General features: G+C 34.7%; 4 protein-coding genes across 4 annotated transcripts; 3 read left to right on the top strand and 1 right to left on the bottom strand.

The window, feature by feature from the left end:
• Nucleotides 1–1,366: 1,366 nt before the first annotated feature.
• LOC145595650 (MLP-like protein 43) lies at nucleotides 1,367–3,584 on the top strand. The gene is made up of 2 exons (XM_081652068.1): nucleotides 1,367–1,702; nucleotides 3,102–3,584. The coding sequence occupies exons 1-2, from the start codon at nucleotides 1,516–1,518 to the stop codon at nucleotides 3,383–3,385; spliced, it is 471 nt and encodes a 156-aa protein (XP_081508194.1). The 5' UTR covers nucleotides 1,367–1,515; the 3' UTR covers nucleotides 3,386–3,584.
• A 932-nt stretch (nucleotides 3,585–4,516) lies between these two features.
• On the bottom strand, nucleotides 4,517–5,354 carry LOC145596197 (MLP-like protein 34). The gene is made up of 2 exons (XM_081652621.1): nucleotides 5,122–5,354; nucleotides 4,517–4,914 (listed from the first exon to the last, which is right to left on the bottom strand). Exons 1-2 carry the CDS (start codon nucleotides 5,306–5,308, stop codon nucleotides 4,628–4,630), a joined length of 474 nt encoding a protein of 157 aa, XP_081508747.1. The 5' UTR covers nucleotides 5,309–5,354; the 3' UTR covers nucleotides 4,517–4,627.
• Nucleotides 5,355–6,182: 828 nt separating this feature from the next.
• Nucleotides 6,183–6,952, top strand: LOC145595890 (kirola-like). Its single transcript, XM_081652320.1, has 2 exons — nucleotides 6,183–6,424; nucleotides 6,606–6,952. The coding sequence occupies exons 1-2, from the start codon at nucleotides 6,238–6,240 to the stop codon at nucleotides 6,887–6,889; spliced, it is 471 nt and encodes a 156-aa protein (XP_081508446.1). The 5' UTR covers nucleotides 6,183–6,237; the 3' UTR covers nucleotides 6,890–6,952.
• A 953-nt stretch (nucleotides 6,953–7,905) lies between these two features.
• On the top strand, nucleotides 7,906–12,716 carry LOC145594509 (aspartate aminotransferase, cytoplasmic-like). Its single transcript, XM_081650818.1, has 12 exons — nucleotides 7,906–8,197; nucleotides 9,394–9,465; nucleotides 9,666–9,727; nucleotides 9,812–9,895; nucleotides 10,083–10,182; nucleotides 10,271–10,391; nucleotides 10,493–10,656; nucleotides 10,777–10,914; nucleotides 11,084–11,205; nucleotides 11,292–11,386; nucleotides 11,515–11,635; nucleotides 12,319–12,716. Exons 1-12 carry the CDS (start codon nucleotides 8,006–8,008, stop codon nucleotides 12,401–12,403), a joined length of 1,356 nt encoding a protein of 451 aa, XP_081506944.1. The 5' UTR covers nucleotides 7,906–8,005; the 3' UTR covers nucleotides 12,404–12,716.
• The last annotated feature ends 55 nt before the right edge of the window (nucleotides 12,717–12,771 follow it).

Raw genomic sequence — 12,771 nt, 5'->3', positions numbered from 1 at the left:
AAAAAAAGGAGGGTCATTTTTGGGATTCACGTGATAGTCACGTGACAGGTCAACGCCGGAGTCAAAAAGTCAAACGCCGGAATCCGGCGTCAAGGTCCCTCTGGACAACAAAACAAACTTATAAGGTCCTTTTAGACCACTTTGAACATATAAGGTCCTTCCAGACAAAAGAGTCAAGATATAAGTCCCTTCCAGACAAATTTTCCTATAAAGGAAAAATACAATTTAATAATTCCAACTATGGACGATTAAATTCTAATAATCCTAACTAACCTGCTAAAAGAGTTTTTTTTTTTTTTTTTGGGGGGGGGGGGGGGGGTAGGGGGGGAGGGGTTAATAGCCATGTGTCAACACATAATTAGTCCAAATTTTAAATAAATATAAATATTAAAAATAAAAACAAAAACATTCCAGCCACCCTTTCCCCCACCGTCAAACTCTAACCTCATCGGATAGATACTGGCTCCAACGCCCCTCTTAACCACTAAAACCGACCAGCCAGCCCTCTACCACCCCCATCAAACCCCTTCGAACCCTAAAACCACCCACTCAGACCCTAATAACCACCAACTCGGCCCTTGACACTAGGCCCTCTCCCTTTCTCCGCCGCCAAAACTACCCCTCCTCTCTCCTTGCACTGCCAAATCAGTCGATTTTGAGGTTAGGAAGGTTGGAGGAGGGGTGGTTTTGGCGGCAGAGATAGAGATAGGACGCTTGGTTTCGAGGGACGAGTTGGTATTTTTGGGGTCAAGGTGGGATGGAGCTGGGTGGCTGGTTTCGAGGGTCAAGAGTGGGTCAAAGAGGGTTTAGAAGGTCGGCCATCAGCCAGTTTTGATGGTTAAGGGGTGTTGGACCTGGTCGTCGATCGGTGGGGCAAAGGGTAGATGGAATATAATTTTGAATTTTTTATTTCATACAAGTATATGTTTTTATTTTTATTTTTTTAATTTTGGACCAGTCATGTGCTAACACGTGGCATGGTTGCTTGTCATTCATATTGATGAAATTTAGCAGAAAACCTAGATAAATTTTTGCTCCATCTTAAAGAGTATTTGTTTTCAATTTTTCATCATGTCATAAAAAATTTAAATAAAATTACATTACATCATATAATTCCTATTCTATACGAAGTATAATTTTCCACACACAAAATATATGGTCCATTTAGGTTTTTCTCAATGCTTAAATGTTACGCAGTGTGTATATATGTTCTTAAAACAATGTATACATCATTATTATTGATGCCCTTAGCTAGCATCTTCTTGATAACTCAGAATTTTTTCACTTAAAAGAGATAATGATTTGAGCTCGAGGAATCCTAAAATTAAAAGGAAAGGTTCAAAATGATGCAACACAATACCTCTTTCTATCTTTAAGATCAGAATCCAACAATATTATTTAAAGCACCCTCATGCTTAACCTTCACCACAATACAACAACCTCGAGATCGACCTCAGAAATTAAACTTGCTTGAAATCCAATTGGTTTTTTTTTTTTTTTAAGAGAGGAAAAAAAATGGCTCAGCTCAAAAGACTTGAAGCCCAAGTTGATCTCAAATGTGATGCAGATAAGATCTTTGAAGTTTGGGTTTGCAAACCACACCTTGTTCCCAAAATATGCCCTAACAAAAGCACTAAAGTTGAGCTGGCTGAAGGGGAGTGGGATAAGGTTGGTTCTGTCAAAGCTTGGACTTCTGTTATTAGTAAGTATTACATTCTACACTGTTCAATTGTTCCGTGTTATCTTCACCAGATTTTTATAAAAACTTTAAAGTATGTGTCGTGGTACTCCATGATTACAAGACTTTTAAGATGCTTATAAAAGTAATCCCTTTTTCCACTATTCACATAATAGATTTACTTTGATCAATATTTGGGTGGGTTTTCAAAGGTGGTTGAGTGGTTTAGAGGTAGTTTGGGTGGGTTTTGGAAAGACATCGCCGGTGGCTTGGTGGTGATGATGTGGTATTTTGGTTGTTCAGAAATACTTGCGTGGACCTGGTTCACAATAATATTATTGTGGACCCGAGGTTTATACACACGCAACTGACATTATATTGAACATAGTGACCTTTATTTTTAACATAGTAACCTTATTTTTAACATAGTAACCTTTATTAAAAGTTGCATAATGTTTAATACAATTGTGAACTTGAAGTACGACGTTATGACACTTATTGTAACATAGTGACCTTTATTATTAATATTGACCTTATAAAATATTTTATTAAAAAAATTAACCTCTTATAGCCTATATATTACCGAAATGACTTTTATTTTCAACATAGTGACCTTTATTTTATTATAGTGACTTTTTTTTGTATTAATAAAACAACCATAGTTTCTCTAATGTTAGTGGTCCACAATAAATTAGTGTGAACCAGGTCCATTTAAGAATTTGTATTTGGTTGTTACGTAGTGTATCACACATGGGTAGTTAACGCCTGAAGATGATAGTCAATGTCAAAATCAAGCATAAGGTGTTGCTTCACATAAAAATAAAATGTAGAAATAGAGAAAGTGCATGGTTTCTCACAAAAACTCAATTATTTTATGAGATATTTAATTTTTCACTCTTTTCGAATAGTATTACTTTGCTAGCTTTGGGGACTGATAATATTTCTTACTTCCTCCGTTTTCAAAACTTGCAATACTTCCCTAAAAAGGAAATGTCATAATACTTGCAACACACTATAAAAGGTAAGTTACTTTAGGGAAAAACTATACTATATCCCTTATTTAAAACACATGGCCTACTAAATTACATTCCTAACAACCACTCATCCTATTTTAAAGTTTATTATATCATGTAAACCCCACCTTTCTTAATTACCGCACTAAAGGGTGTGTTGCATCTAAAAGAAAACGGAGGAAGTATTAAAAAATATATGTGTGTGTGATCTTATTGAAATCGTCTTAATTTTATTGTTGAATATCAATTTTTTTATACATCGTATTTATAATTATCGCTAAAGATATAAATGACCAAAAATCCGCATTCAATTATAAGTGTGCATGAAAGTCAAAATGGCACAATATTGAAGGAAAAAAAAAAAACTGAGTGAGTACTTCATAAATTCTAATATGAATCTATCACTGTAGATGAAAATGGTGAAGACACAACAGTTTCTATCAAGACAAGAGTGGAGGAGCTAGATGTTGAGAACAAGAAAGTAAGGTATAGCTATCATGATGGGTTCATCATGAACAACTACTACAAGAGTTTCAGGTCGGAGATGAAAGTAATTCCAACCGCTGAGGGTTGCACTGTGAAGTGGATCTATGAGTATGAAAAGATGAATGAGGATGCCCCTGAACCATATTCGTGCGTCAATTGTGCGCGTGAACTTGCAAAAGAACTCGATGCTCATCTTTGTAGTGTTTGATACAAGGTGCAAAAACTTATCGTTCAGTTGATTACAAGCTAAGTTACCATCACTAGATGTAACATGAAGTGTTATATATGTACTAGACTACTAGTATATCATAATTGTTACCTTTTATTGGAATGTACTGTAATGTATGTAACTTCTGATCTTAAGGCTTATGCAATATATATGTATCTCATCAGCAGCATTATGTATATAGGTATCTGTTATAGGACTATCCATTGCAAGGTATGGGACTTGAGTCCCACATTGGTCATATGAGGGATTGATGTGGGATTTATATAGGACAATGGGCTCTCCTCTCCTTGAGCTAGCTTTTGGGATGGCTCTCCTATTGTCCTATATCAATGGTATCAGAGCCGACCTCAAAGTGATGGCCCACGGAGTTGGTGGCTTGGAAGAAACCAGCCGTGACCAAACGTGGCCGTGACCAACGAGGACATCGGTCCTTTAAAGAGCCAACCTCGGAGTGGTGGCCCACGGAGTTGGTGGCCTGGATGAAGCCAGCCGTGACCAACGAGGACGTTGGTTCTTTAAGGAGGGGCGAATGTTATAGGACTATCCATTGCAAGATATGGGACTTGAGTCCCACATTGGTCATATGGGGGATTGATGTGGGATTTATATAGGACAATGGGCTCTCCTCCCCTTGAGCTAGCTTTTGGGGTGGCTCTCCTATTGTCCTATATTAGTATCTAATAAGAATAAAGATGTTATGTCCCACTAAATTTTTGTTGCTACGTGCTGACGTGCATATATTATGCTACTATATTATAACAATATATAAACTAAACTACACCATAAACAAAAATAAATGAGAAATTGACAAAAACCAAAGTCGATTACACATATAATTAAATAACACAAAGAAATAATGATCATATTATATCATAGATCATAGCGTATATCTCAAACTCTTATTTTCTATGAAACAAACACCAACAGTATATTGGTAAACTTGTAGTAGGGTAAGGTAACAAACATGCATGAGATAATACATTAACGTTACAATAATCAAACATGCATGAGATAATACATAAACGTTACAATAATCAAAATAAACGTTGCAATAATCAAAATACATGAAATATTGTTACAATAATCATCAATGATATTCGGTATGTACGAGCTGACACACAATTCTATCATCAATAAATTCTTTCATATATAGCATGACATTTAATTTATTCATAAAATGAGCATGACTTTTATGCATGCCATGTTGTGAAATTGATATGATCAAGCCCTAAGTAGATGAGCATCCATATCATTTGCCATGGACAGCATGAAATCAAGGTACATATTAGCATTAGGTGCATCATCATTCATCTTCTCATATTCGAAGTACCACTTGGCAATGCAACCCTTATTATTGCCACTCTTTGGAGTTGCTTGCATCGTGGCGGTGAAGCTCTTGTAGTATTTCTCCATGATGAACCCATCATGATAACTGTATTTCACTGTCATGTTCTTTTCATCTATCTCGTCTATTCTTGCCTTCAGAGTTGCTCGTTCACTGGTTTCATCTACAATAATAGCAAATTAAAATTTTATAAAGTTAGGGATCAAAACATACACGTAATTTAACTGTTATTTAAAACCTTAAATTTGTGTGAGACATAAAAAATTCATTTGTTGGAAATAAAAAGAAACTGAGATATTCATAGTATCATGATTGGAGACTATATTATTATAAAGATGACTTCATTTATTGAAGAAAAAGGCATACTTACTGATAACATAACTCCCAGTGATGACAGCACCAACCTTATCCCATTCCCCTTCGTTCAACACAGATTTTTGAATTTTGTTAGGGCTCATATTAGAAATAAGGTACATTTTATGAGCCCAAATATCAAAGAATTTTTCAGCTTCACAATTGAGCTCTATTTGCCCTTCATTTCTGTGAAGCTGAGCCATTTTTCTCTTCAGTAAGTACACTAGAATAAGCTAAGCAAGGCTCTGATGTATCGAGCTTGTTCGTGTACTTAAAACTGGCCAAGAAGCTAATGGCTTAAATAGCCTCGGTAGTGTTACATTATTATAGACAAAACCAAGTCATTGCACTCTATAATTGCTAAGAAGTACTATGAACCATTCCTTTAATAACTTTGAGATTCCCCATTATTGTTGCTTTAAAAGTAGTTGAAATTCCAAAGTTTAAATTAGGTCATTGAAGATGGTCTACTTTTAGAATAATCACAAAAATTAATTAATTTAAGCTAATCATCAAGACCAAATCAGCATATCCTAATAAATTTGCATTTAATTTGATTATATATAGTGTAGTGGTATATGGAATCAACTTTAGTATAATCTGAATAATTGTAGCTAGATTTGTTGTTCAACAATTTACGAGTATCTAATAGAATAATTAGATCTTGATTAAAGCGGAGACATGAAACAATTCGATCCTCATTTTACATTCATACACAAAATTCCATTTTACAATGCAACACCTCTTGATCACTACCTATTTATTTAAGCTACAAACATCAAATAATTGTGGGTGCATATATTCCTTAATCACTACATAAGAATATATTGAATAATTAATAAAGATATGGTCTTGCTAAACAAGGCTTAATCAATGAAAGTGGACCATGTTAGATGCCCTAATAGGGAATTTTACGATTGTTATAATCAATAATGGGGAATAATCAACAAATTAAAGGAGTGGTTTACAGTAGTTATGCATATTATTGTGCAATAAAACTTGAGTGATTAAGCCACCAACACTTCTATATAAAGCACCCTGTTCCTTTCTTGTTAAACATCCAGTACATACACTCGATCGAGCTCGAAACAACATAGATTTGCTTATTGTTGTCTAGGGAGAGAGCAATATAATGGCTCAGCTTCACAGGGTAGGAGGGCAAATAGAGCTCAAATGTCAAGCTGAAAAGTTCTTTGATGTTTGGGCTCACAAAATATACTTGGTGCAAAAAATGTGCCCAAGTAAAGTTCAAAAAACTGTGCTGAATCATGGGGAGTGGCATAAGGCTGGTGCTGTCTTGACCGGAGATTATCTTATCAGTAAGTACACAGTACACATCTAGTTACTCCATCCGTTCATTTTTCTTGTCTAATTTTAAAATGGGACAAGTAAAATAAGACAGATGATTTTTTATAACAGATGTATGTACCTAGCCAACTCTATACATATATAAGGCGCGTATTCTAAATTAGAGTCCTAATTGATTATTTGTCGTTGCAGATAATGTTGGTGAATGTGCATCCATCAAGACAAGGGTAGACGAGATAGATGAACAAAACAAGTCGGTGACACATAGTTATCATGAAGGTTATATAATGGAGACCTACTACAAAACCTTTTACTCGACGATGCAAGCAATTCCAAAGGGTGACAATAAGGGTTGCATTATTAAGTGGAGCTTTGTGTACGAGAAGATGAATAAAGATGCTCCTGAAGCAACCGTATACGTCGATTTTATGCTTGCCATGGCTAAGGATATTGATGCTTATCTTTGCAGGGGTTGATGATTTTATCGTCCAACATATATGCATCAATGAATCTTATCATATTAATTATTTATGTCCATTATTATGTTGTTTTAATTTACAAACAGTTATTGTGTTACTTCTTAGCATCAATAATAAATTGTTACATTAAGGCCATGGCATATGGCATAGAGTGCATGTATTGTGTTGCAGATGACCGGGATGGGACTAAGTAGATGTCGTTGTTTAATTGTTGGAACCTCTTTTGATTTGTTTTATGATTCAAGATTTATGTACAATATGTTCGTTACTTAATCAATATTTCTAGTTACTAAGGTACACGGCGAATAAGGTTTTATGCGTGTGCATGCCCGCACTAATTAGTATGGTGGACTGGTGGTGATAGTGATGGTGTCAAGTTATGTGGCGATAACTACTCACTACGACTCAAAATATCTAGCACGGTTAACGATGCACACATGTCAATATACTAGACTAACTTTATTTTTATATACTACGTATATAATTAAATTTTAATGAAAATGATTTTTAAAATTATATTATGAAATTTGATATTAATACATATCTAACAATATATTTATGATAAAATATGTTTTTATTATGTTAGTAAAATATTATGGTCAAAACTAATACATTATACATGATTAGTGGAAAGAGTTTTACATTTTAGATATTTTTGGGATGGTGAGAGTACATAAAAATATAAAATTGTTAATAGCAAATTCATCAAAATCAAATGTTGTAATTTGGATTTTGGATCACTTACTATAAAAAAGAACACTTACCAAATTTAACACTACGAAATCGTTTGTCATCTATTGAAGAGTACACGTCCAAATCTAGATAAACTCGAGTATAAACAAGGTAATCTGTTGTCTAATTTCAATTAACGACAAAATTAAGAAAAAGATAAGGCTTTCACCTGTAATTCTTACCTCGAACCTCGTGCCAAGTTCCACGTGTCACCTACTTATCAAATATGGGACCCATCTTAGATCTTCGCTTCGTTCTTGCACGTAACAATTTTCTCTTCTTCCTCCATTTTACACTCCAAATAAAATCTCAAAAAAAAAAATCAGGGGAAATTAAAAATTAAAAACAAAAAAAGAGAAAATTTTGATTGAATTTGTGAAAATGGAGCATGAATTAGGTGTATCAGATGCAGCAAATCGAAGATTGAGCACTTTAGCAAGACATTTGGAGGTGAAAACAATTGAATCATCTGAAAATGGAGGATTATATGCATCAATTACATCTGGGTTTGATGGGAATTCTAATTCTGTGTTTTCCCATGTTGTTAAAGCTCCTGAAGATCCAATTCTTGGAGTAAATTTTCTATCTTTTGACCTTTTTCTTTAATGGGTCAATATTAGATTATTGTTGAATCATGTATTTTCTGAAGAATTGATGAATTTGTTTGTGTATGATTAATGGGTTTGTTTTAGTTCTTTTGATTAGGCTTGTTAATTATTAGTTGATGAGGTCAATGTTCAATATGTTCTGCTTTTGATTGGAGATGATGTTATATTTTATCTGTGTCATGTGGATTACTCCCTCAATCTGTCCGGGTATAGTTGTCACGTTACTAGTTCAAATTACAATGTAAATGTGACGATTAATTTCGAACGAAGGGGTAATTTGAACCAGATATTGAATGCTGGCTTAATGGCATTTGAATAGTTTGTTTGAATGGAGGAGTTATATGTGTGCATTATAGTCCCCTTGATATATTTTTTGGCCTTGTTAAAGAGGACAAGAGGATTTAATTGATAACACACAGAATAAGTAGTTAGCATATTGCATTTCCAAATTTGGCTAGCTACTGTGATTTTTACAGATATTGTAACACTAGTTATTAAAAGTCACCATTTATACATGTACACTTGTTCAGAGTGTGTATATATGATTATATGCTCCATTGTTACTTGTTAGGTCGGTTTGCTATGTTTTAGACAGATTAAGGTTGTCTCTTCATATTGAATCATTATATATCAAAGTTTGTGGAATTCATATATGCCAGAAATTGCTAAATGAATCAGAAAGCCTTGACTTTAATTTGTTTTTCAGCTTGTGTCAGATTTGTTATTTTGATTGGCTGTTATGATGAGGAAATATTTGCTTAATGCTTCAGTCATAGTCTAGTGTTGCAAAGCATTTAGTATTAACTTGTAAAAACCAATTGTCAAAAACAAAAAATTAATAATAATAAATAAATAAATTGTAAAAGCCCACATTATCATATCAAACTACTGATTGAGTCCGATTTTAGGATTAGTTTTACATAGAAGTTGCTGTTTAGTGCTTAAGCCAACTAATATTTTTTTGTTGCTGTGTTTTTTTTTAAAACCATCTGCCTTATTACACACTTCACACTTGCTTGTCTGTGAAAGCAGAAAAGTATATACTAATTCTGGATTTTTAGACACATGGATGCTGAGGTTTAGTTAGACCATGAAAATTTTTGTGTTTGATTTCGTGTAACTCACTTGTTTTGGGCTTAACTATCCTTAGCTTCTTAACAGGTAACTGTTGCATACAACAAAGATCCAAGTCCTGTTAAGTTGAATCTAGGTGTTGGTGCTTATCGAACTGAGGTAATCTTTTCTTTCTTATGATGCCTTTATTCAAGATATTTCACATTCCTCATTGAGGCTGAACTGTAGTTAATGAGTGTAACAAATACTACTGTTCTTACTCAGAGAAACTAGTTATACATATAGTTAATATTGATGGGTTTTTAGGTTTTTAACTAGTTTCCTGTTCAATGGATTATCATACCTGTTTCTTATTTCAGGAAGGTAAACCTCTGGTTTTAAATGTAGTGAGACGAGCTGAGCAGCAACTCATTAATGACAGGCAAGTCTATTGGATAATGCAAGTATAAGTTAGATCTATAATTGGGAAAGGGAAATGAGCAATATATGTGTTTGATTTTGATAGGTCTCGCGTTAAAGAATACCTCCCAATCACCGGGCTTGCAGAATTCAATAAACTGAGTGCTAAATTGATGTTTGGTGATGACAGGTAATCATCTTGATTTAGTTAGCATTTGATGGGGAATCTAATTGCCGTACACGATTGTATGATGATACATATACTATACTCTGTAAATGCTGTTACGCCTGTGAAACCAGTGAATCCATTGAATTGATAAAATTTGTTGAGCCCACAATCATGAGCTACTTATAAGTAATTGCTCTCTTTTTTACAGCCCTGCTATTAGAGAGAATAGAGTTACTACTGTCCAGTGTTTATCTGGTACAGGCTCGTTGAGGGTGGGAGGTGAATTTTTGGCGAAACATTATCATGAGGTAAACTCCCCTTTTAAAAAGTATACACACTATTTTTTGTTATAATATTTTGTTGATTATTTGTGTTTAAACTTTGCTTTGTTTGCAGAGGACAATATATATTCCCCAGCCGACATGGGGAAATCATCCAAAGATATTTACACTGGCTGGCTTATCTGTCAAGACTTACCGTTATTATGATCCTGCTACACGTGGACTACATTTTCATGGTAGAAAATCATTTTTTTTTAAGTATATGTGCATCTTGCGTTTTGCCCCAACCAAATTTGTGCAGTTGCATAACTTGCATATAATTGTCCATGGACACCAGGCCTCTTAGAAGACCTTGGTTCAGCTCCTTCAGGAGCTATTGTGCTGCTTCATGCATGTGCGCACAATCCAACTGGCGTTGACCCAACAATTCAACAATGGGAAACGATCAGGCAATTGATGAGATCAAAAGGGTTGTTACCTTTTTTTGACAGTGCTTACCAGGTACATCAGCTAGGGTGTGCTTGTTTGTTCATGTATTTCTATGATCTGAATAGTTAAGTATTGGAAGGCTGGTGACAATTTAGACATTTCTTCTTTGCTTATTCTAAAGATTATTTTCAGGGATTTGCAAGTGGAAGCTTAGACACAGATGCAAAACCAGTTAGAATGTTCGTAGCTGATGGTGGTGAATGCCTTTTAGCTCAGAGTTATGCTAAGAACATGGGCCTCTATGGAGAGCGTGTTGGTGCTTTAAGCATTGTAAGAGCACATCATTTTTTTTCCTTCTTGCGAGTTTGTGTTCGTCAATTTCTACTTTCTCTTGCTTATCTGGCCTTTGTTTCTCTTGGTTGCATGCACTTTTTTTTTTAACATTTTTTATTCAAAACATGTGTGCCTCACAAGAGCTGATGTAATATCAATTTGATAGGTCTGCAAAACAGCTGATGTGGCAAGCAAGGTAGAGAGTCAACTTAAATTGGTAATTAGGCCCATGTTTTCAAATCCTCCCATTCATGGTGCATCCATTGTGGCTACTATTCTCCGAGACAGGTAAAGGGTTAATCATAATTAAGGGATGCTTGTTTTTGCTATCAAACCAATCTTCTATTCATAAATGGAACTTGACTATATTGAAGGAATCTGTTTGGTGAATGGACTGTCGAGTTGAAGGCCATGGCTGATCGTATAATTAGCATGAGGCAGAAACTCTTTGATGCTTTGCGTACTCGAGGTCAACTTTCTCCCATGAAATTTTTTTGATTCATGTGGCTACTTCTTTTGTACATTTTGTAGATTCATATGACACATGTGTAGAAGTGAAGTTTCTTTCTTCTTGGCTCCCCTTTCTCTTGTAAACAGGTACACCAGGTGACTGGAGTCATATAATCAAGCAGATTGGGATGTTCACTTTCACCGGATTAAATAAGGAGCAAGTCACTTTCATGACTAAAGAGTACCACATTTATATGACATCCGATGGGTAAGTAATAATAGCTTCTCTACCTGGGTTGCACCACTAGCTAGCATTCCCTTTATAAGTCTAGACTTGATGCAAGAAAAAACCATGTTATTGCTTGGCTTATTTCAGGGTAAATAATACTGTATACTTAAGCTTGTGAAACACATCTGTGAGATGCAAATAGTTCTTCAGTCTCTGTTGTGAAGTTTTCTTTGGTTAATGCCATCTGCACATCTCTGTTCTGAAATTTTTGTTAAGTATATGTATCTAAAAATAAATGGCCCAATCTATATGACACAATCAAAACTGACCTGAAAAGTAATGTGAGTTGTGGTATACCCAACTTGAATGGAATCGGACTGGCTGAATCCTAAGTTAATAACCTATAACCTGCATATGACTGAAACTAAAATTTTGTCCCAACTCAAACTTCATCCTAATGACCTATGTGCAACCTCTGCTTTTAAGACAATGTGTTCTTTTCTATAAGTGTGTTTCAAAGTGTGCATTGCGTTAATCTACAATTATAGAGCAAGAACTTGCATCTAGATCTGGATAGTTTATTATAACATGTGTATAGATAATTATAGAACAAGAACATGCATATCTTGACAGTAAAATTTAATTAGTAAATTTTGTTGTCACAATATACATTGTTACATTGTTACAAGAAATTCAAATAACACCAACCTTCTTATTGGCAGGAGGATTAGCATGGCAGGTCTAAGTTCAAAGACCATCCCTCACCTTGCAGATGCCATGCACGCTGCTGTCACACGTTTTTCATAAAACGTACCACTATTTATTGTCTGTTGAGTGTTGCTTCCAGTGCAGTCCTGATAGCTTCAGCAACTAACTAGTTCTTTAACATACCAAAGGACAACTATTGCTGATCAGAAATACACTCTCACAAAATCAAGCTTAAGACGATATACATATACAGCTGCTTTCTCTTTCTTTTGTGCTTTTTTCTTTCATTTTTTCCCTTTATCAACCTTGTATAAAATATTCAGGTGTAACCGTGTAAGTATTGGTATTTTGACATTTTCCCAATAAGCATAAGCTTTTATGCACATGTGTTTTAAAAGGCTAAGCTACATAATCCCAACAAGTGCAAGCTCAATGCTTTTGATTTACTTATCATATAATGACACAAG

The sequence above is a fragment of the Chenopodium album genome, chromosome 19 (assembly GCF_948465745.1).
Source record: "Chenopodium album chromosome 19, dcCheAlbu1.1, whole genome shotgun sequence".
Classification (NCBI taxonomy): Eukaryota; Viridiplantae; Streptophyta; class Magnoliopsida; order Caryophyllales; family Amaranthaceae; genus Chenopodium; species Chenopodium album.
The sequence above is the reverse complement of the archived record's forward strand: the minus strand, read 5'-3'. Positions and strand labels throughout refer to the sequence as shown.

Coding starts and splice junctions, on each gene's coding strand:
- LOC145595890 (XM_081652320.1), top strand. CDS start 6,238: ATGGCTCAGCTTCACAGGGTAGGAGGGCAAATAGAGCTCAAATGTCAA. Junction 6,425..6,605: donor GACCGGAGATTATCTTATCA/GTAAGTACACAG, acceptor TTGTCGTTGCAG/ATAATGTTGGTGAATGTGCA.
- LOC145596197 (XM_081652621.1), bottom strand. CDS start 5,308: ATGGCTCAGCTTCACAGAAATGAAGGGCAAATAGAGCTCAATTGTGAA. Junction 4,915..5,121: donor CACTGGGAGTTATGTTATCA/GTAAGTATGCCT, acceptor CTATTATTGTAG/ATGAAACCAGTGAACGAGCA.
- LOC145594509 (XM_081650818.1), top strand. CDS start 8,006: ATGGAGCATGAATTAGGTGTATCAGATGCAGCAAATCGAAGATTGAGC. Junction 10,657..10,776: donor TTTTTGACAGTGCTTACCAG/GTACATCAGCTA, acceptor GATTATTTTCAG/GGATTTGCAAGTGGAAGCTT. Junction 11,387..11,514: donor TGATGCTTTGCGTACTCGAG/GTCAACTTTCTC, acceptor TCTTGTAAACAG/GTACACCAGGTGACTGGAGT.
- LOC145595650 (XM_081652068.1), top strand. CDS start 1,516: ATGGCTCAGCTCAAAAGACTTGAAGCCCAAGTTGATCTCAAATGTGAT. Junction 1,703..3,101: donor AGCTTGGACTTCTGTTATTA/GTAAGTATTACA, acceptor CTATCACTGTAG/ATGAAAATGGTGAAGACACA.